Genomic DNA, 24,503 nt, shown 5'->3' on the forward strand with positions numbered 1-24,503 from the left:
TTTTTGTGTTGTGCCACTGAGTGGTAGAACTTTATTTCAGATTTTCGATCCATTATTTTGGTTGAGTTGTTCACTAGCTTTCCATATCTAACAGTATAGCATTAACTTCCAGTTTTATTAAGGTCTTATGTCATAAAAATCAGTCTTTTTTTTTTCTCTTTTTTTTTCTTTTTAAAAGCCTAAGACTGTTTGCTTTATGCCTACATAGAATACGCAATAAGTCCTAAACCAGAGACTACATTTTGACATGAAGATCAATTTATGTGTTCTTTGACATGATCTGGGGACATTCTGTGGCCATTCTCTCTACTCCCGTGATTCTTGTCTTGCTGTTTTCTATTTCCACACTCTACTTCACACTGTCGTGTATGCCTTTTCAGTCTACAGTGTAGACCATTCATGATTTGGTGTATTGGGTATATTCTGCCTTACCTTCAAATACCTAATGCATGAGATTTGTGATTCTTGTCATTTATGTTTGGGCAGGCACTGCTATATTAAATATTCTTGCACCTTCTCTACAAGCAGAGAGCCTGAAGCAAGTTTAGCCTCTGCTGGTTAGTATTATTTTTCCATAGCTATGAGTTAATACTATAGAATAACCTGTATTCCAAATCCCAGACTTCGAGTTTTTTGACATAGCATTAGTGTAATAGACTTTTTTCACTAATGGCAGTTTAATTTTTTTTTTTTCTTAGGGGCATATGCTTTCTGTTCCTGATGGAAACTAAATTTCCTGCTTTCAGAAAACAGTTAGTTTGGCAAAGCTGAAGACAGAAGTAACATGTCCTCTCACTATAAAATGTATATATGATTCTATATGTGTCTATGAAATGCTGGTAAATGTGATCCCTTAGAGAAAATCTTTACTACTGAAGTCTTGAGCGACATGCGCTATTTGACTCCAGATTTGCTACTAATTCTTGACCCTCTTCTGCTATCATGCATAGAAAAGGGGTTCTTATAGGTTCTTACAGAGAAGGGACGAATTTGTATGTGTACAGAAATAAAGAAAATTATCTCATCTGGGAAGCATAAAAACAACAGTAGTTTGTCAAAGAGTTGAAAATAGCCTCAAGTTTCTCTTCAGTAACTGATTTTAATGAAGAACGGTACTCATATTTTACTGAAGTCTCAGACTGTGCCTGCTTGTCTTGGAAGACTTGTGAAGCGGAGCCCTTCTCCGACGCTTTGTCTGTCGATTGCCTTGGAAGGGAGTTGTATTTTTCTGTCGCCCTGTTACCGTGGAGGCCACGGCGTGCTGCTCTCCTGGGTCCTGAACGTCGAGCGCAACGGTGTGCGGGCACCTGCCGCTCTCCGTGGTGCTGAACGTGGGGCCGCCGCCACCTTTCTTTTTCCTTCACTAGCACTGATGTCAAAAGCAAGTAAGTTTTGCTTCCTGTTATGCAAACCAGTACATTTCCCTGCCAGCAAGATCTCTTTAGAGGCCCAACTTACATAACTACAATTGCCCAACCCTGTCAGTGTGGTGAGCTGTAGCATTCATGATGCTGAACGCTATGAAGGTAAGTGTAGGAAAAAAAAAATGTGTGCCATGCTTCCCAAAAGCCTGACAAAAAGACAAAGAGGTGAACACCTAAAATGACCATTAGTATTTTTAAAGGCGTTCTGTCAGTGACGAAATTAAGAAATGCTTGAGAGTATTTAAATGAGCACCATTTTTTCATATTTTCAAGACTCTAAAACAGGGGCTCAAGTTTGATGTCCTAAAGCTGACTTAGGGAATATACAACACAAAATTTGATGATTTCCTTCAGGGTGTATACTTGTTTTATTTCTGTTCTGAAGTAATTGAGTTCTTACATTTTAAGGAGAAGACTTTGGGGAGACCTAATAGCTGCCTTCCAGTACCTGAAGGGAACCTACATGAAGGCTGAGGAGGGTCTTTTTACAAGAGTATCCATTGATAGGACAAGGGGAAATGGGTTTAAGTTGAAGGAGAACAGATTTAGATTAGATCTTAGGAAGAAATTCTTCAGTACAAGGGTGGCAAGACTTTGGAATAAATTGCCCAGAGACGTTGTGGCCGCCCCCTCCCTGGAGGTGTTTGAGGCCAAGTTTGACAGAGCCTTGAGTAGCCTGATCTAGTTGAGATGTGTCCCTGCCCATGATAGGGAGGTTGGACGAGATGATCTCTAAGGTCCCTTCCAACTTAGGCTATTCTATGAGTCTATGAATTTTAAAAGCTGGAAATGCAGTTGCCCTGTCATAAAATTCATTAAAGAAATGAATTCTCTTTCTGGATGTTGCCCAAAATATCTTGGATTTGAAAGTCCTTGGAGTTCTCAAAAGAAGAGGAACTTGCATCTTGAAATTATATACTGCTTAAAAACATTCATTTTGTTGATTAATCAGAAGCAGTGATAGGGACCTGTAAGGTGATTGGTTACCTTTTACCTTGTTTCTCCCTGATTCTCCACTATAGGTATTGACATGCGGAAAAGACTCTATAACTCGAGAAGTTATAAAGTAGGTGTGTTCTAATAAGCGCGCTGGTGCATGGAGGATCTCCAAAGACATGCACACCTGAACGATGCAGTTACCTTGGTTATATTCAGTGAAAGTTACATATTCATTAGACGCCTATACATACTCATGAGCTACCCTGAAAAAGGCACTCAGTTCCGGTGGTTGGCTGCTCCTCCTCTTGATGCTTGCGCAGTGTCTCCTGGTGGTCATGGGCAGGGTCTTCAGGGATGAAGGCTGTAGGTCTTCCTCCTAATGAACTTTTCACCTTAGTCCCAAAACTGTTCTCAGCACTTCTCGTAGGGCATCTTGTCCCCAGATTTCACAAGGGGCCTCGTCACCGGATGGTCCTTGTCAGATACCCCTTATCACTAGTGTTCTTGTCAATTATCTTTGTTTTATGTTCTTTTACAACTTGTGCTAAACAACTCACCCTATCTTGTGTACCATAGGCCTCTGACTAATTGCCACCGAACGACCCTGAGAGGTTGTTTCTCGTGGGATGCTTCTTCTCCTATCAATTCTCCTTCACAGCTCACGGGATGCTACTCTCCCCATCAGTATTGCTACGTTCTGTTTTAGGAAGCTTTGAGCTTAATATCACTCTACTGAGAAAAAGTGTATTTGTTTATATATGAAACAGTTCTTGTAGAGTGAAGATCTTTGCTATGTTGTTTGTTTGTTTTGCCGAGGGCAAACTACTGGTATCTCCTCAATGCAGTCACTTGCTCAGCTCTGAGAACTTTCCAGTGCATTGTTTCTCAGAGTCTGAATGCCCCTAAAAAGATGCAATATAGACATACTACCTTAAATTCCTCTAGAGGCCTCTATACTTGAATGGCTCAAATCAAATATGAAAATAATCAAGAAATGAACCTATGAAGAAATGTAGCACAAAGGTGAAAACACAACTTGGAGTAGCCCTTTGGCCTATCCTGTTTTTCTTGCAGCAGTCTAAGGTGTAATCATGCAACAAATGTGGCAACTATGTTCTGGATAGATGATTAGAGGGTAAATGGGGTTCTGTCTCACCAGGAGGCAAATTGGGCCATTTGTACATCTGTCACTAAGTCTTTTGGATTTTTTAAAACTCCTTTCTTGTTTTGTTTTGTTTGTTTTTGTTTTCTTCAGTACGGTTCTCAAGATTTAACTGTCTTTGGAAATTGCCTAAAGCTAACTGTTGTACATATCTGTAATGGTTTTTTCTGACCTAACCTGGCTGATAAAGGTTAACATCCGAAAACTGAAAAGGGGTTTTGATTGGGTATTGGTACTGCCACACTTCTCCCAGCACAAGGACATTGAGCTGCATTTGCAAGTGTATGCTAAACTGTAGTCTGTGACAGGAGAAAGTAGTTGATTCAGGGTTTATGGGAATGAACATCTAAGCTATTCCTGTTCATTAGAGGGCTGTGAAAGACTATTTTTTCAAGTGTCTTTTACCACAGTGGAATTTTAAATCATGCGTCATTTTTGGTCAACTCTTCTGTGTTCTTTCCTATGAAAATAAGCCCACTTGAAGTTATTTGATTAATTTGATTTTTCTAATTTAAGTCACTGATTTATTGCTTGAAAACTCAGGGATCATAATGTGTAGCTGGTCTTTTCTTATATGCTTGTGTTTATCTCTATAAATGGTAGGTCATCTGCTCTCTGAGAGTCCCAGTCTGTATCAGATGTTGAAACAGATAAATTTTTTGTTGGCTACACCTTCACCTCAGTTTGTACCCTCCTTATGCTTATTTTCTAAAGAGAACTGTATTGCTTTCAAACAAAAATCATGTAGTAAATTGCAGAGCCTATATTTAGGTAACTTTTGTCTGTTCTCAGGCACCTGGGACATGTGGAAGCTGAAGCTAAAATGCAGATTTGACTTCTCGATGTGTATAGGGTATGGAAGGTATGGTTTAGAGGGCTTCAACATTGACAGCTCATTTGATATCTTGTTTTCTGTAGTGTAGTAACTAGCTGTGTATCTTCTGTGTAATGTAGCTTAAAAGCCTTGCAAGGCAGCTTGTATTACTTTCCATCCAGATGTTAACAAAGCATGGAAACTTCAGTTTTCTTTTTTTTTTTACATGGCTTGAAAAACTCACAATGATCAGGTTTCTTTAGCTGGTGTTGGTTCTTGTTTGTTTATTTGTTTGAATGTAGTAGAAAGTCTTAATTCCTGCTAACTGCAAGGAGATTTTTGCGTGCTTACTGCTTCTGTCGTCAGTACATTACTGTTTTTTTCGTTCTTTTTGGAATGTTTATGTTTGGGTTGGGGAGAATGTTCCTTCATTATTATGATACACTGGTATTGCTAATGTTCCATTTTAATGATGCTTCAGTGAAGTCACTGGAAACTGCACTGAATTCTAGTGCATTTTATGTCCTGTTTCTGTGATTGAATACTGCCCAAAATATAGGAGGTATGTTAAGAACTTAATGAACCCCTATGAAATTCTAAGTGCAAGCATTTGTTTGACTTTTTATCTATAGAAAGAGACATTTCTGAAATGTATGTAGTTCTGCTGGTATGCATTGACCTTGTTTATTTTTAGTGTTCTTTTTGTTGTAAATAACCTTACACTTCCATGAAATAGATGTTGTTTTGGAAGCTCTGTTGTACACAGTCTTTCTCTCCCTCAAACTATAGACAGAAAACCATGGAAGCTTTCTTAAAGTATAGATAAGAATTAGGAAAAGGATCTGCTAAAAGCAGAACAGAATGTTAGGTACCAAAATCTGTCCTCTTTATCAGAACCATTCCTGACTCTGTGATAGGAAGAGTGCATTAAGTTCTGGAGACACTTGTCACCATCCCTGGAGGTGTTTAAGAAACGGGTAGATGTTGTGCTGAGGGACATGGTTTAGTGGTGTTGATAGGCCTAGGACAAGGATTGGACTCGATCTTGAAGGTCTCTTCCAACTGAAGCTGTTCTGTGATTCTATGATTGCTTTCTAAGAGTGCTATTAAAAAAAAAACAGACAACCCCCCCAAAAAAAAACCAAACCAAAAAGCATAAAGACTATTTGCTAGCTAAATTTGATATTCAGCTTTGAAAAAGTATTTCAAAACTTCAGCAAATTTATTGTCTACTGCTAAATATTTTAGTTTGCCAAGCAAATTGTTCTATACTGTCTCTTAACAAATTAAGACATCATTTTTAATGCTTTGGAATTAAAGGTGATGTATTGAAAGCTATATTCTACATAGAATAGTCTTAAAATGTAGTAAGAGTGTCTTGGTAATTTATGAGTGTGTTCTTTGTATATAGCCTGTGTAGGTAATTCTTAAATTTTTCTCTTAGCTAATCATGTATTTTGCAATATGACACCAATTTGGCTCACTTTTTGTTTCCCTTTTCATATAAAAATTGAAGTTTTTACAGTAGTGGTCAGAACTAGGCACGTTTGTTTGAGAGAATATACAAACTGACATGTGCATGATACAGACCTGTACTGAACTTGAGGCTGGAGGCCTTGAGCTAATTATTTCATGTGAAGTTGCGCGCAAATGCTTAGTAATTTTTTTTTATGCTAGTCTACTTATTTGATTTATATGCATTCCTTGTTTTCAGATTGTCACCATTTTATTAACTGCTCTATTTAATGAAAAATATAATTGATGTATGATGAAGAAAGAAAACTTGATTTTCCTTGAGGTAGTCTTTCTCTATTATATAAGCAATCGCAGATTTTCCTTTTAGGATAGCTTGTCACAGCCAGAACCCGAGGTCTTGATGAAGATCCTCATTTAACTGACTCATTGAGAATGGGAAATTTTTGTTGGAGATGAAAAATTCTGAACAGTAGGTGTTGTAAAAGAGGCAAATCTAGCAAATCATTACAAGTAAGTGTTCTTAAGCTTTTTGTATTCTAGCTGCCAAACAGAAGCAGTAGTAGAAGTCTTTATTGCAATTGCATGAGATAGCTTTTTAAGAACATTCACTACTGTAGCTCTCCAGAAGATTATATCTCCAACCATATAACTTGAACAAGAAAATACAGGTATTGGACTGTTAACGGACTGCTCAGGTTCAGAAGCCACCAGATTCCACTTACTGTATTTATGGTATGAATGAAAAAGTGATGATTTAGAACAAAGCAATATAATTGTGTGCTTGTCATGGTTCAGGCCGACTGGGACAAAAAACCATGCAGCCTCCAACTCACTCCTCCTCCTACCCCCATTTCCACAGTGATGTGGAGGGGAACAATTCAACTAAAAAAGCTCAAGGGCTTGAGATTAAGGATAGAGAGGGTAATAACCTACCATTTAAGGAGATGAATAAAGAACCAGAGAGATGTGGAGAGAAAATCATAGATTAAATTCGCCACCACCAGTTATGTAGTAGGGTAGTGAGAGGAGTACGTCAGTAAATATGACCTGATCTTATATAAACTTCCTCCCCCATCTTCCTGGCTACCTTGTCCCTCCCCCCTTATCAGTGCAAGGGAGTGACAGGAGTGAGGGTTGCAGTCCATCTGGCTATTACTCGTTGTCCATGGCAGCTCTTCCTTGAGAAAGAGGGCTTCTCACAGTCTCTCCTTAATGCTGCGTGGTGTCCACCTCACAGGAGGCAATCCTCTTCCTCCTCGTGAGTCCCTTTGGGCCACGGGTCACTTCAGGCTTGTCCCCCACTGATGCTCAGTCTCTCTTCCATCTCGCGTGGGCCTCTGCATATACTGCCACACTCTGGACTGTTTTGACGTTGTTGTGGATTCCCTCAGCTGGCAGGCAATCACCTGCCTGCCATCTCAACCGCATGGGGCTTCAGGGAAAGATCCTGCTTCTGTAGCCTTCTCCCTCTCCTTCACCTCTGTGCCTCTTCTCCCCCTTTTTCTTCTCGGGCAACATTCCTTGTTCTCCTCTCACCTCCCCCTCCTCTAACAGAAATACTCCCCCATATTAAAGACAGGACAGCTCAAAACAAGACAAAACCAAAAGAGAAGAAGAGAACAATTATATCACCTCTTAAACACCTTGATGGCAGAGGCACTGTTTGGCCTGACCCTGACCAGAGGCAGGTCTGACTCCTACCTGGGGAGGAGGGAGGCTCTTGAAGTTTCACATGAGTCTACCCTCGCTTTTACAAAAAACCCCCACCAGACTCAAACTCATGACAGTGCTTTTACCAGATGTATGGTGGAGTTTTGGTGGGGGGGATGGCTTCTGTGCGAAGCTGCTAGAACCTTCTCCTGTGTTTCACAGAGCCAATGCCAGCTGGCTTCAAGACAGACCCATCACTGGCCAAGGCTGAGCCCATCAGTGACAGTGGTAGCATCTGTGAGAGAGCCCCCCAGTGACACTGGTAGCACCACTGTGATAAATGTATTTAAGAAGGGGAAGAAGAATAAACTGCTGGAAAACCTGCAGCATAGAGAGGAGTGAGAATATGTGAGAAACAGCTCTGCAGACACCAAGATTAGTGAAGAAGGAGGAGGAGGAGCTGCTTCAGGCACTGGAGCAGAGATTCCCATGCAGATCCTGCTGAGGCAGGTTGTCCCCTTGCAGTCCGTGGAGGTTAACAGTGGAGCAAATACTCACATGCAGCCTGTGGAGGACTATGTGCTGGACCAGGTGTATGCCCGAAGGAGGCTGTGAGCTTGTGGGAAATCCATGCTGGAGCAGGCTTCTGGCAAGACCTGTGGAGAAGGAGCCCATGCTGCAGCAGGTTTGCTGGCAGGACTTGTGACCCTGTGGGGGACTTATGCTGGAGCAGTGTGTTCCTGAAGGACTGTACCCTGTGGAGGGACCCAGGCTGGAGTGGTTTGTGAAGAACTGCAGTCTGTGGGAAGGACTCATGTTGGAGAAGTTCTTGGAGACTGTCTCCTATGGGAGGGACCCCACACTGGAGCACGGGAAGAGTGTGAGGAATCCTCCACCCAAGGAGGAAGGAGCACGGAGCACCAGAGACAATATATGATGAACTGACCACAACCCCCACTCCCTGTCCTTTTGTGCTGCTAGTGGGGAGGAGGTAGAGGAAATTGGCAACAAAGTTTAGCTCAGGTAGAAAGGGAGGGATGGGGAGAGATTTTTAAGATTTGGGCTTTTTTGTCATTATCCTACTCTGATTTCTCCTACCAAGTTGAGTCTCTTTTGCTTGTGACCATAATTGGTGAGTGATTCCTCCCTGGCTTTGTCTCAATCCATGAACTTTTTGTTTTATTTTCTCCTCCCCATCCCATTGTGGAGATGAGGGAGTGAACGACTGCGTGATGCTTTTTTGCTATCTGGGCTTAAACTGCAACAGCGGACGTCAGTTTTCTTATAGGTCTCTAAGGGACATACTACAGTTTTCCTACTTAAGTATATACACAATTGTGGAGTTTTTTGCAATTTACTGAGTGGTTCAGAAAACTTGTGGTGGAAGCAACTGTGCAGACTTTTTAAGTTTCTTGAGAAATAAGGACTAGGAAAAACATATATTTGGTCTTTTCTTTGTGGGGCTGGTTTTAAGGAAATTTAAAATTAGTGACATCTTCACTGCTATTTGTGTGCCTGTGTGTTTTTTGCAGGTGTGTGCTAGACAAGTAGATGTTAGGGTGAACTGAAAACTGGCTGAACTGCTGGGCTTAAAGTGTTCTTTAAGCAGCATGAATTCCAGTTGGAGGCCAGTCACTAACAGTATACCCAAGAGGCTGATACTGAGGACAAAACTATTTAACATCTTTGTTTCTGTCCTGAATGACGAGACAAAATACACACTCAGCAAGTTTGTAGAAAATACAAAACTGGTGCAACTGACTTATAAAACAGATGTGCTGCTGTTCAGAGCTAGACAAGCTGGAGAAATGCACCAATATGAACCTCCTGCAAAGTTCTGCATCTGAGGAAACATGATAAGTATGTGGTTAGGATCAACTGGCTGGAAAGCAGCTTTGTGGAAAAGGCCCTGGGGTCTCGACAGACAACAAGTTGAACAAGAGCCAACAAAGTGCCTTTGTGGCAAAGAAGACCAATGGCAGACTAGGCTGCATTAGAAAGAGCATTGCCAGCAGCTCAAGGGAGGTGACTGTGCCCCTCTGCTTGGCACTGGTGAGACATACCTGGAGTGCTGGGTCCAGTTCTGAGCTCCCCAGAATAAGAGAGACATGGACTCTCTGGAGCAAGTCCAGCAAAAGACCACTAAGATGATTAAAGGACTGGACCATCTGTCATAGTAGGAGAGGCAGAGAGCTGGGACTGTTTAGCCTGGAGAAGGGAAGGCTCAGGGGGATCTTACGAATATGTGTATACCAGATGGTAGGGAGTAAAGACTGAGCGGGCATATTCTTAGTGATGCCTCATGAAATGATAAGACGATACGCGCAAACAAAAACATATGAAATACCATTGAAACATAAGAAAATGCTTCTTTTGCTGTGAAGGTCGTCATATACTGAAACAGGCTTCCCAGAGAGGTTGAGGAGTCTCCTTACTTGAAAATATTCAAAACCCACTTGAGGAAGGCCCAGCATAGTATGTTCCAGCTGACCCTGCTTTGAGCAGGAAAGTTGGTTGAGAGAACCTCCAGATGGGCTTTCCCACCTCAGCCCTTCTGTGATTGTGTATCCATGTTGTTTCTGTAATAATTAATGTGTCAAACCTTTACATTGTTGGTGTGAAATGACAAAAATAATAGCAAGTATTGGGTGAATACTGAGAGATAGCTAGCAATTATAAACATTTTTCGTTGTGTGATAGATACCTGTGGGTTACTGGATAGTATCCCAGTGGGCCATACCAAACTTGTCCTAGATTCATCTGGGGCTGAGCTTTGAGAATAAACTTGGACTGTCAAGTGGCGTGATTTGAACAGAAGTGACTGTGCTATCTTCTTGGCTTACTTTATGGTTTTGCTCTTATAACCTGAGGAAAAAAAAAGTGGAAGCATAGTGATCAGTCCTTAGTTAGAAGATGATTATTTTTTTTTTTATTAAAATCTGGATCACTTTTTCTACAGAAAGAGAAGAGAAATTACTTCAAGGTAGTATGATATTTCTGGGGAGGTGCCTGAAATTATTTTATAATTATTAAAAATTTCACAAGTAGACAAGTTTTTGGTTGGATTTTCCTTTTTCATTGTGGAATGTTAGCATTTACCATTAAACCTCCAGAGATGTAGTTAAGGCCTTGCATAAAGTAAAAAATATTGTGGATAAAAATACCAAGTTGGGAGTCTTGTGGTGTATGCTTCTCACTAATATTACTTTCCTGCATAGCTGCACACTTGTTTGGAAGGCTCCATGCCTTTCCCTCTCTTAAACAAGCCTGGGAAGTAGAGAGAGAATTATAAGCAAGAAATGTCTTCCACTGTGCCATTCAAACCACTGGTGAGGAATTCTACTTTGCTCCATCGAGGCTGCGTAGTATATTCTTGTGTGACTGGTCTCTTCTGCTGTGAGGAACCACTAGATACAGGAATTGTGTACAATCTGCAGAAGTTCTTGAGGAAAAAAGAATCAAAATGGATCAAGCATTGAGAGGAAAAGACCAGCAGGCGGAGAGATTGTGAAAATGATCTTTGCTTTGGTGGAGAAGAGAAGATGCGAAGACCTTTCTTCTGGTTTGTCATACGGTACTGTCAATTCTTTGCGGAAGCGGAATACAAGAAACCTTTTGCTAACGTTTTCATCAGCTCAGCATTGGTGGACTTAGCAGTAAAAATGAATAGTGTGTATAAGTGATACTAATGCTGTGACTATGCCTTGCTTTCAGGTTTATAACCAAACTAAGAGGAAAAGAAATCATCTTTCTCTAGTGTCAACTTCATTTACAATTTAGCCAAAAATACTTGTGATGTTTTCAGGTGATGGAACTCAAAAATACTGCTTTGGATATCCTCTAGAGTAGCTTTAGTACAAGAGATGCTTCCTTTTACTTGGTATTTCCACAGTTGTTGTTCTACCACCTATGCATTCTTCCCAACCTTTCCCAAAAAAAGGAAAAAAAACAAATACCTTTGTAAGTAGTTAAAAAAAATAATTCTAGCTTCAGTTCCAAATATTAGGAAATACTCCACAAAAGTGTGGGTTTTTTTCTTAAAGGCAACTTGTCTCACATACCCTTAGTTATTAAAAAACTATGTGTTTCTAGCTAGGTCATGTATGGAGAAATCCAAAACCAGTCAATGACCAGACAGCTTTTCCTCATAAACATCTAGTGAAAAATAAATGTTTAAAACATGACATTTCAGATAGTAAAATTTAATAGGTGTTAAGTTTGAAGGTGAATAATTCAAGACTAAGAATAAATTTTTTTTTTTTTTGAGTTATAATGAAAATCAGGTTGAGTGACAAAGCAGGGAAATAGATTTTGAAGGAAATACGACAGGAAGTTTTTAGACTTTAATTACTGTGAGTCTTATGACTTACTTTTCTATCTGTTACAAATAACTACATGACTTAAATATTTCCTTCTTATTGTGAAAGTACAGATGTTGATTATTTCAGGACAAATTTAGCTAAGTCTAGCCAAAACGTATGAGATTTAAAATAGCAATTATATTGACATAAATGATAGTGACTGTTAGGCATTTTTCAATTAAAGGATTGATTTTAGAACAACATAGAGGAACTCAAGCTTTGCTTTCAGACAATAAATTTAATCAGCTGACTAGTCTTACTTCTTTTATATGATTTTTTTTTTTCCCTAAAATAAGAATCTCTAAATGGGATGGATTTACTGTGAAATATTTTTGCAGGAAATGAAAACTGAATTGCTTTTTATTAAAAAAAGGAAAAAAATATGTAGTGGTGACCTAGAAAGTGTGTTTTCTTTTTAAAAATGTACAAATGCGGAGAGGAAGGGGAATTTCTGAATGAGATAGTCTTGGAAATAAATATTCCAGCTTCATTAACTGTGCCTTGACCATTAAGACACAATTTGATGATAAAAAATACAGAAGTTGAAACAAGAAAGTCAGAAATTGAAAAAAAGAAAGTAGTAACTTAGTATGGCTAACAAGTAATTATAGCAGATAGAAATACTGCATGTGTATTTTTTTCTGTAATGCAGTTCTGAAAGAATGCTGATATAGGATGAATCAAATAATTTTTAAGCCATAGTGTGGAAGTAGTCTGAGGAGCTTTGTAAAGAGCTGCTGTGTTCTGGTAACACTTGCCTAGCAGAGCTCTCATTAATCAGGCAAGTAAGTGGTTTAGGACTACCTGTGTTGAACTCTGTCATCGTGAAAATATTTTCGATGTTATAATGAACTTACATTAAACTCTATTCTGACGTATTCTGCAAGTTAGTTTTACTCTTTGGTGCAGTTAACAAAACTAAATGTCTCTTAATCACACAGGCATTATAGTGCTTAGAAATAGCTGTAGTTGAGAACGGTGTAATACGAATGTATGGAATTGGATTGCTGAACACTGTAAACTTATGTAACTCCATTAGAGCCAGCAATGCAAGTGTAGAACAGCTGAGCATTTCTCTCCAAAATAGATGTCGTGTAGTAGCCAAGTCAGGGATTACGTGTGAGGTCATACAAAGCAGCAGTGGTGATGTCTCCCCTGTAACTGGGGAAATAGCCCTATATAATTTGCTTTACAGTGAAGAGGCGCTTTACCTGTATCCAACTGCTTCCTGTCCTTTTGTCAAGATCTTCAAGTCTACCCTTTCCTACCGTAAGAACTGTTTTGGGTCAAGACTGTGCAGATAATTCTGGGGTGTTTTACTCCTGAAAATTAATTAAATTGAATCTGGCCATAAGGCCTTCCATCTGCAGCATTCTTTTACCGGCATCTTGGACGTTATTTCTAGTCAGTGGTTAATGTTGTTCAACTGAGTATCCAATACATGTCTCATAGTCCGATGCAATTATCTTCAAATAGCTCTGCCTATTCAAACTGTCTTTCTTGATTGTGTGACATCACGTCTGCTTGCTTTGCACCTGAGTTTTTACATCAACTTCAGTTCTGGTGTTCTGAAGGTTGCATTGTATTTGGGTGGTGCAGCATTGTATCTGTCTGTTGTGCCTTAGCCAGGCCATGCATGTTTTAAAAACCTTTACAAAAGAAACTTGTATTTCATCAACGTGTTTCAGTTGTTTGTTTTCTAAGTAGCTTTATTATGAAAGTCTTGAAAACCAAATTAGAATAGTTTTCAGGATATAGCTCCTGCATGTTATATCTAATGCATGTTGTATTTTATTATCCTTTTTTCTACTCTTCTGTCTTCTGCTTAGCAGAAATAACAACTTCCAACTCTTCCCCAAACTGACACTCTAAATAACATATTGGCAAATAGTTTTTCCTCTTTTTCTCTTCCATCAAACATCACGTACCTTCCATAATCACTCTCTTGTTTTCTGGAAGGGAAAAGCTAGATCTAAGGGCTCCTGTTTTTTAACTATATTTTCATTAATATTTGTAAATGATATCTGCCCTTATTTCCTCTCTTCTTTCTGTCTTGAAACCTAAGTATAGTTATCTTATCTGGCATACCTCCACTCATCATTGGTACAATTTCCTTTGCTCCATTGTAATTTGCTAGGGTGAGGAAAATAGCCTGCTTGTCCATTTTCTGCAGCACAGCATAGGATACTCATATAAGAAAAAAAAAAAAAGAAATTTCTACTACCCGTAGCAGGGTGCCATCTGTTCTGCTGTGGACCTCACACATCCAGTCAAAGATCTTGTTCTGCTGAACAGAACAGATTTTCCCCAAAGTATTTTTTTCTGTCAGCCTCACATGTGCACTAGTGTCTCTGTCAAATCCCCTTTTGCCCCCCTAAGGTACTATTTCATTGAGACCCGATCTTGGAGACACTTGGCTGCTAGAGCAGAAGGAGCAACATAGCATGATTGCCTGCTCTGCCTGTCATAATGGGTAAACTGTTTCTCAGTTCACTAGTGATTGCTAAAATTATTTGGAAGGTACCATGTTGTTGTGTCCTGGGCCAGAGGTTTAAACCACTCTTGACTGCCAGCTGCAGAATGTACGGCTTCTGAACTTGTGAACCCCGACTTCCTGTTGGGGCTTGTTGTGTTAGTTTGTAAAATGTGGTACAGGGAATGTGTTCTTTTGCAGAATCTTTGATTACAGAGTGCTCTGCAGCTTTAGATTTATCTGCTGGCATGCTTTTGATTTCTGTTACCTGGTTGGCTTGTTAATGGTTATTCCTTTTCCTGAATTCAGATGAAGCGCATATTTCCAGATAGGCTAGTGTAACATAAAGCTTCTGATTAGCTCCTCGAAAGGTTCTTATTTGTTGTGTGGTACAACTCTAGGGGAAAGGAAAAAGGACAGAGTGAATGACCAAATTGGGCACACTGGCCCTTCTGCCCCTGTGACAAGGCATACTCTGTGTCTGTTCTTCAGGTGGGGACATCTCCTACTCCATGGTTAATTTTAATATGGCAGGCCTTTTTCTGATCAGTAAATTTTAAGGTGCAGTTACTGTAATCATTTCTAAATATGCTGAACTGTAAATACAAGTGGATCTTCTCAGCCAGTGGGATTTTCAGGCAAATACTTAAGAAGAGATGATATTTCAGTGTGGGGCATACATAAATAGAGAAAACACAGGAAGGATTGTAAGTCAAGTAGTTGTGATATTGATCATTATCAAGTCAATGCAATTTTGATTTATGCTTGGCAGCTCAAAAAATATAAATGTGTTATCAGCACATCACATCACAGGTACATGAAGAGCATGTGTTTAGGAGTATGAGGAAAGTGTCTTGAAGTGTATTTGCCCCATGAGGCTTTTTGTCTTACACGTATGGTATTGAACATCAAGAAACCTGTGAGTACAAAATAAATATTTTTTCCCTGCTTAATTATCAGCTTAGATGTTAGTGAAAAACACTCTCTGACTTATCAAGACTTCTTTTTTATAGAAAATTAAGCGTAAATGTCAAGCAAAAAATGTGAAAGTGAAAAATCGTTGTCGTTTCATTTGAAAATTGAATGTTAAGTAGAAGTGGAAATCTGTTAATGTTCTATTCCTGGAAATAAATTATGCTGAACTTCATGGCATCATTCTCTAAATAATGCATTGTAAAATGAGGACGTTGGAGATTACTTTGGAAAGCTTGTGGTTATAATAAAAAGAATTCAATATTTGTTTTCAGAATTTCTAAAGGAATAAAGTACTTAATTTTACTTAGGTATATATTGAGCTAATGCATGAGTACTATTGAACAGCTAAAGGGTATTTTCATAGCAAACTTCCTGTGGAAGTATATTTTTGGGCAAATATTTTCAAGTTCTTGCTCTCCATGGTTTTTATCTCAAAGGAAGTCTGGTGTAGTTAGATCAGCTTTTCTGGGAGATAATACTGTTGGGGGACACAATTTTTACAGCTGCAGATCATATTTGTCTCTTCCCTGCTCATCAGGCTGTGTCCCTAATGCACTTAAGAAGATTTGCAGTGAAGCATATAGCAAAAGAGCAAGTGTCTTCCTTATCTGTGATGTCTAAGCAATCCTGGTCTAAAGTTCTAGGCTTGTTGTGTTGCCAGCAGCACAAAGGACTGGATTGACAAGGCATCTGTGTGTTTTCCATAAGGGATCAAAAAGTCTTTCTAGATAAAGAAGATTTTTTTTCATTGATTTTTTTTAAAAAAAAAAAAAGGAAATGGGCATGCATAGATTTTATGGTGGGATTTTTTTGTTATGCATAGTATGGCTTTTTAAAGAGAAGGAGTTCAGGTTTGGCAGTATCTTAGTTTCACTCATAAAATGCTCTGAGCAGAGTTGTCTCTTGGTTACATTTTAAAGAAAAAGAAGTCCTGTTCAAAAACGCAACTTCAAAGATTATTATATGAAAAAATCTTCAACACAAACTTATCTTGAGTTAAGTTGGCTGGGAAAGCAGGAGAAGTGATGAAATGTATTATAGTTGTCTCTCTGCTTTGTACCTAGTAATGCATTTGTAAGACTGTACCCTGATTCCGGACAGCTTTTCTGAAAGACTGTTTTAAATAACTGAAATATTTTCCTGTATTAGTTTATTTTTATAATGTACTAAGGAGCAGAAATTTGTCCAGTGTAACCAATCTTTTTCTGTGTTTTAAATTTGTTATTTTTTTATGTTATCTTAAATTGAACTTTTATTGATCATAATACATAAACTTTAAATGCTTATACATAACATACTTTGCATTATTTAGTCAACAGGGGAAAAATTAATGCAGTATCGTAACAAAAAGTATGATCATTTGGACTTTAGAAGAGGATACATTTCTACATGAAATTAATTGATAAGAATGCCTGGAAGTTTTTTGGTGTGTCTTGGCAGTGTTGTAAACTGAACTTCACTGTTTGCATCCCACTGTATTTGTAGGATGTGACTTGTCTCTAGAAAACCCTTGTTACTGTTTCCCAGAATATCTTACTTTTTTCAGCATCTAGCAGTTCTTATCTAGCCAGAGACAGCAAGGGTACATCCGGCTTATTGCTCCACATGTTCGAATTTATTACCAGGTTATACACGAGCAATTTTTTGTTGGTACTGGGGCTGCATACTTCATTAAATAGGTGAGCAAAGTCTTGGGATGTCTCTGAGGGTTCTAATGTTTCAGACTGTCATATACAGAGGGGACCAGTGCTTGCCAGCAGCAGCACCCTGGCAGCACTGTAAACAAGACTGAACTAGGCTGGATATAGTGCTCTGGGCCAGGGACCCACATGGAGAGTGTAAAATGAGGGTCTACCAGAGGGGTAAGGTTGTTTGTATAAGGGGTGTGGCAATGTTGTTGTTCTTTTTCCTGAAGGTGTCATTTCATGTTTCCATGCAAAAATAAAGAGAATGGACCACAGACTTTTGGAGATACTTTCTGTGTAGGAAAAGATATTTGGTGCTTAATACTAGCTGAGTTGCCCATGTTTAATTAGAGGAGCATTCCATTGTAACTGACTTGCTGACAGGAGCAGATGATCAAGTGCAGCTGACTGTGCAAGAGTTGGTCAGCTCTCCAAGCCGTAATGTCTGGTTTGGAGTAAAAAATATTTCTCTGCCAAATAGTAAAACTTTTGTCTTTCAACCACAACCGATGTTGAACACTGATTGTTGTTTGTATTCCAGGTAGTTCAAGATACAAATGCTAATGCAGCAACAGACTTGCTCATCCTTACCACATAGAGTAGAACTGAACACTCCAGCACTCAATTATTGACATAAAAAAGGTTATTACTGCTCATGAGACTTCCTCGGTTGTAGTTCTTCAGACCAATGTGCTTATTAGTGTTTCAGTAAGGTCTTAATAATAATTGGTTATGTTACCATATGAAGAATATTAAGGTCTTTAGCTGGCAGTCTCAGTATTCTTCAACAGAGTATGGTTCTTTTTGTACCCCTAAATGATATGCTAACTGAACACATAGTAAAGCACAATTTTACTTTTTTTCCTGTTATCTGGTAAGGACTGTAATATGTATGATGCATTTAGAGTAGAGCTGGAAAAAAACTGAATTACTCAAATGAGCATTTTATGCTTCTTAATAATATTCAGTTGCACTTCAAAAAGCTCTAAGTATTTTTAAAGCATTTACAAGCATGCTTAGGAAATGGCTTATTTCTGATGGAAAAACAGAGAGTACAAAACTCACCCATCTCCACTTTTGCAACCTTGCTGCCTTCCAATTTACAGAAACTTACTTGAGCAAGAACTATATATTTTAGTTAGAACTGTAAATGTATTGATTTGTTCCCATACATTTCAGCTGCTGCTTGCACTTCATTGACATGCTGTTAGGTCGCTTTTGCTTCAGTTAGTACAGACTTTTTTTTTCCCCAGTATTTTTATGCTAATACAGTGAATCAAATCCTCAAAGATAAAATCTGATAGAACTACTCCATTACTTTAAAAATGTTGAGAATTGTAATAGAATAATTTGACAGAGCTGGCATTCAGGCTCCTGAAGAACATAGGATACAACATTCAGTTGCATGCATTTTATTTTTGTGTTTTCCATAAGGCACCCGTATCCTTTATTTAGTGAATGCCGTATTCTTTATTTAGGGAATGAATGGTGCTTACTGAATTTGTAGATGTTCAGTGCTTTTTGTATGGAGTAAGCGGATGACAAGAATTTGAAGATACGTTCTGAATCTAGTATTGTATATAGGCTTATTTTTCACTTGACATTTTCGGTGAGGGTCCCATTGCAAAATCATAACACCTTTGAAAATACTATATGATTTATACTTGCTGCATATTACAGTGCTGCATAACCTGAGATTGGAACGCTGCCTGAAGAACATCGTGGCACTTCGCTGCACAGACAGGAGTCAAGGGCTTTCCTAGTGTTCTGCAACTACTTAAAATAACCTGATCATAAGCATAGTACTTCTTTATAATAACTTTTTAACAATGCTATCTAACCAAAACTAAGACTCCTACTTGCAAGATACATATATGGGTTTTTTAAAAGAAAAAAAGGTAAAAAAGTAAAACATCAGTTTTCAAAGTATTCCTGATTTGAACAAAGGAGTTGAGCAGTGATCACCATATAAACAACACAGCAACTAATTTTTGGGATCCAGTAGCTGAGACTGTATGTTGGTGACAGAAAGAAGGTGAAAGCTTTGTGATCAGAAGTTACTTTTTGGCATCACCAAAGACAACAAGAATGTAAAAGGTCGTTGAAATCTTGGATGAAGGTGTTGCAATGGTGGTTGTGATTCTCCTAATGGGGTTGCATGTGGTTTTGCTGGCATTTTTTGCAATGTATTGGAGGAATTTTTTGAGTCTCTGATCCATGAAGCTCCTTTGCACTAGGAAAAACTATTTGTTTTAATAGGGAGTAAGAAAGCCCAAAGTCTACCTGCTGCTTGCAGAGGTATTAGCAATATAAAGAACAGTTACCAAAACCACAGAAAAGCTGTTTTTTCCTTCTTTCATTAAATGTGTACATATGTTAGAAAAATTGAGGAAGTCTAATGTAAGTTAAACCATTTTTTGTGATTGTTTTTTCTTAAAGTTATTTCCTTGCTATATAAGGATGAGTGAGGCTGTTCAATTTTTTCTTTCCTTTGTGTTTCTGAACTTTTTTTTAAATCTAAATTCTACCCTTTTAGGGGTTTTTTTTTTTTGTTTATTTGGTACAGGTAATGTAATGGTGGGTGTTTGTTATTTCAGACAATAAGATTTAGAGCACAGTGTCTGGACTTTTGTTAAAAAGGGCCTTTCTTTGTATTCTCTGGTCCTGAGCGCAGGTCAGGGCAATCTTCCTCTTTTGCCTGGTTGAATGCTAATAGAGGACTGGTCCAGGTTCTGTCTTCACAAAAAGTAATAAAAAAAGTCTTCAAGAGGCAGCTTTTTTTTTTTCCCCCTAAATTATCTGCTGCTTCCTTGTTGTCTATTTTTGCTTCTTCTTGTTCATTTTCAAGATATACAAAATCACCAATGGGATGACTGTTTTTCCCTATTCAGATGTGGTTTGTAGTTCTGCTGCCTGTAACACACATCTGGGAAGTGTGGGGATTTGCTGGAGTTCTTGGAGCACAAAGTACTGTATCAAACCCACTTATTCCATGAATAGTTTATTCACTGATATATACACATGCATGCTCACATACTTATCTGTGTCTCTATGGTAGTAGGAGTGCTTCTTAGTTAAAAACCAAAATGGCAACATACCACATTGTGGTGAAATTGATCCCGTGGGGTATATCTGGTTTCTTGAAAACTTTCACTGAGTGTGAGGCAGTTGTGCTGGTGTCACAGCTGCCTTGAGCTGCTCAGCACCTTGGGTTCCCCAAACTGTTGGCTGCCCTGACAGCTACTTTTCTGTTCAGCTGACTTTAGCTGGAAAGTTGGCAGGCTTAACTGGTGAGGGACCTCAGATCTTGAAAGATCTACATACATGGGATGCCTGCAAGATAAGCTAAACTAAATCATACCTGGGCAACAGTCAGGCCTACAAACCAGAGTAAACAATGTTGGCATTTTAGGTGTTTCTAAACTGAAGTATTTAAAAAGTATTTAAGCGTCTGGAAAGGAGCAATTTGAGATTTGGAGTTTGTTCTAATTTTATTTCATGTTGTAACATACACTCTCTGTGTGTTTTCTCTTTGAACTTTTTTTCTAATTTCATTTTAGGCTATGGTTTTAATTTTTTTAAAATAGTTTTCTTCTTCAGATTTGTTGAATTTGCTTTTTTTCCAGTAGTATTTACAGCAACAACTTGCATATAAAGGCAAAACTTTCATCATGGTTAAAAAGACCATTGCACAAAATGTTTAAGATTGTAATAATTAATACAGCATTTATATAGTTGTATTTATAAGAACATTTCATGTTGTCTTTGCATCATGAAAACCTGCCAGATTGTCAAAGTGACTTTTGGAGCACCTATGTGTTTTTTTTAAAATTATTTAACAGGTAAATGCTTTTTCTGTAACACAATGTTTTTTCATGTTTGTAGGTAATATATGCTTTGAACACTAAAAATGATGAACATGAAGCTGCTATCCAAGCCCTTAAGGATGCTCATGAGGAAGAAATTCAGCAAATTCTTGCAGAGACCAGAGAGAAGATATTGCAGTATAAAAGTAAAGTTGCCGAAGAAATGGATCTCAAGAGAAAGATACAAGTTTTAGAAGAGTCACTGGAAGATCATAAAAAGATGAAACATCAGGCCTTGACAGAATTTGAAGCCTACAAAGATAGAGTTGAAGATATGCAGCTTTGTGCAGAAGCTCAGCATGTCCAACGTGTAGTGACCATGTCAAGAGAAGTAGAAGAGATCAGAAAGAAATTTGAAGAAAGGCTACGAAGTTTCATACAATTGCAAGTGCAATACGAGAAAGACAAACGTACGGCTCTGGAAGATTTGAGAGCTGCCCACAGGCTTGAGATTCAAGAACTTCTGAAGACTCAACAGAGTCAGAATGCTACTTTAAGTAAGGGGCAAGAAAAGCTGGAGGAATTGCACAGACTGGAGCTGGAAGACTTGAACAATAAAGTTGAAGAGTTAAGGCTGGAAAGAAAAAAACTCATTGAGGACTATGAAGGGAAACTCAGCAAGGCCCAGTCCTTCTATGAACATGAACTTGATTCTTTGAAAAGGTCTCAGCTCTTTACAGCAGAAAGTCTGCATGCTTGCAAAGAAAAAGAAGTGGAGCTAAGAAAAGAATTTCAGAACCAGGAAAGTATTTTACGGAAGAATCTGGGAAAGCTTAAAACTGAATTGCAAATGGTCCAGGATGAAGCTGCCAGTCTAAGAGAAAAATGCCAAAAACTTCAGGTGGCTCTAGGTACAGCAGAAAACAATGTGCAGGTGAGACCGATAATATGTTTTTCCCAAGACTAAGTTTATTTAGGCTTTCTATGAGGCTGATAGATTGAGGTGATTGGAACATGTAAACCTAATTTTCTGGCACTTGTACTTGATTATCATCTTCTTCTAATTTTTTTAATTTATATTTTTTAATTTATTTTGTGTTTAATTTTCCCAGACTGAATTAGTACTACTTTATATTCCAGTAGAATCTAGAAGTCACTACTCAGAGGAAAGTTTTGGTTTCCTTTCTTTCAGCTGTTCATGAACAGAACTTGGTTGTTCTCGTGCTCAAAGTGTAGTGTACTCGATAGAATACTCAAATCCATTGCCACTTAAAGAGCAGACAAAAATCCCAAACCAAAGCCTGTTCCCCTCTCTCCAAAGAGGGAAAAAAAAAAAAAAAGGCAGCTAAGCAATGTCTTTGCATCAGGTCTACTCAAAAACTCGTCTTTCCATCCCCACAAAAGAGAAGATTGAGAGGGAAGAAGGATATTAGTGACTGGTACTATTTGAGATGTTACGTTGTCAAACGAAAATTCTTGCTAGAAAAGTTGTGAAACCCCTTATCTAGACTGTAAAGCTTCTTTCAGAAATGTTTGACAGAAATATCATACAGTTGACGCTATAAGTATAATTAATATCTTCTATTCAGTGCAGTCTTGCTTTTGGAGGTCACTATTTCACCTAAAGATGGTGGGTGTTTAGAAAAGTAGATCTGTGTGGGGCAAGAAGAAAAAAGATTTACGGTTGTTTTAACTTTTTTTCTTATATCTGCTTCAATGGTATCACAAGTAACTGAAATACTGTGTGCATTTTCATTGTGTACTTGTCTGAGATAGAGATAATTTTCTTCATAATAGCTTGTATGGGACTATGTATGGGACAGCTTAAACTGTGTCGCTACTAAACACTCTGTGTTGCCATTAAGGGCACTGAAAACTGCTGTGAACATATAATGTATTCTTTATCCTGAAGAATTCTGAGATACCAGAAACCAGGGTTCTCAAATTGTCTCCCAAACTCTGTGGACCATGTTACTGGTCTTATTTTTTTACACCTTTATGAATATTGTTGCATTTCTTTTATGTATCCTTTTCACGTCATATATCCAGTATCTTTTAGTCCTTCAGCAATATTTTTGGAAGAACATGTAATACAAAATGAATATCACAGTAATATTACAAGATTTCAGCATGTGTATGAATTGAAACTTATTTACTGAAAGGTCTTTTCTGTATGTTTTGACCTAATGCTTGTTTGAATTTAAACATGATAGTATATAATGGTAACAAGTATTATACTTGTCGTTCCTCTAGGTTCTTCAGAAACAGCTAGATGATGTGAAGGAGGAGGAGATGTCATTGTTAAGCAAACACAAAGAAGTGGAAAGTGAGCTAGCAGCTGCTAGAGAGCGCTTACAGCAGCAGGCCACTGATCTTGTTCTCAAAGCCAGTATGTATGTCAGTAACTTAACATGGAAATGAACTTTATTTATTCTAACTGTTCCTTCTTTTGTTAGCTTTGTGCAGGTTTAAAGTGCCTAAAGACTGTTCAGTGCTATCTCAGACAAGTTTTGTGTTTTTTAGCTGTTTTGACGTGCATGCCTTGTAGTTAAGAGACTTTTTTTGTCTCTGTGTATTTGTCCCAATGTGCTACTTTGTGTGGCCTGTATATATCTTCCAGGCCTTGGAATTTCTTGCCCTAACTGCACTTGTACTGAATACTTCTGCAATGTCTCTGCCTGTTCTCCACATAGTCTCTGAGACATGCTTCCTCTTTCTCCATTCTTGCTCAATTGCGTTGTCTTTTTGCTGAGATTGTGGTGCTTTGCTTCACATCTACTGTCAGAAGACTTAGAGCTTATCAGTTATTAAAGCTGTTAGGATTTTCTTTATAGCTGTTTTCTTTATTTTTCTGTGCTCATTTTTATATGGAAAAGCATAGAAAATGGCATAAGATTTGCCTGTATACGTATGAGTTTTGACTTATTGGCATTGTGTCTCTAGTAAACTGCTCAGTGGTAGGTAAGGTATGGGCACAGGCCCAAGTACTTGGTTAGCCACACTTTAGGTAGGACTGTAGGCTAAAAATAAGCCCCTGTCTTGTCTTTGGCCTTGTTCAACTAGGCCAATCGTAGAAATACCTGATTATTTTCCACACAAGTTAGCACAAGCCCAAAGGCCCTTCCTAAAAGTCATTGTGGATAAGATTGCCTTGTTTTGAAGGCTGGGATGTTGCCAGACTGTGCCAGTTAGCCTTAGGCCCAGAAAATACTACACAATGTTAACTTGCTAATACTGCAATAGTTTACTATTTATATTATATACTGTGTATAATACTGTATTTACTATTACAGATGGCTACATGTGGCATAGCCTTCAAACTGAATATGTGAATGTGCTTTATTTCTGTCCTGAAGGCTTTATTTCTGTCCTTGAAGTAATTAAGCGGTTCCTACATGTAGACTGAATGTATCTGCTGCCTTAGAAGAGCTTAGGTAGGAAATCAAGAAAGAGATCCAGGAGACCTGCATGGTTAACCAAGGATCTGCTGGGCAGACTCAGGTGGAAGGGAAGGGTATATAAATTGTGGAAGGAAGGGCTGGCCTCTTGGGTGGAGTATAGGACTGCTGTCAGAGAATGTAGGGAGAAAATTAGAAAAGCTAAGGCCTCCTTGGAATTAAAACTTGCAAGGAAGGTCAAGAGCAACAGAAAGGGCTTCTTCAAATACATTGCCAACAAAACTAACACTAGAGGCACTGCAGGCCTTCCTGTGAATGAGGTGGGTGCCCTGGAGACAGA

At 38.5% G+C, this 24,503-nt stretch overlaps 1 protein-coding gene across 1 annotated transcript; it reads left to right on the forward strand.

Moving 5' to 3' along the window:
- Nucleotides 1-1,102: 1,102 nt before the first annotated feature.
- LOC104278789 (protein FAM184A-like) lies at nucleotides 1,103-23,154 on the forward strand (the record flags this gene model as incomplete). Its single annotated transcript, XM_009875878.1, has 4 exons — nucleotides 1,103-1,385; nucleotides 2,447-2,490; nucleotides 20,845-21,699; nucleotides 23,019-23,154. Coding segments are annotated over exons 1-4 (1,318 nt in total), but the record flags the coding sequence as incomplete, so codon positions are not given.
- Nucleotides 23,155-24,503: the final 1,349 nt, after the last annotated feature.

This window comes from Apaloderma vittatum, unplaced genomic scaffold, assembly GCF_000703405.1.
Source record: "Apaloderma vittatum isolate BGI_N311 unplaced genomic scaffold, ASM70340v1 scaffold6199, whole genome shotgun sequence".
In the NCBI taxonomy this organism is placed as follows: domain Eukaryota; kingdom Metazoa; phylum Chordata; class Aves; order Trogoniformes; family Trogonidae; genus Apaloderma; species Apaloderma vittatum.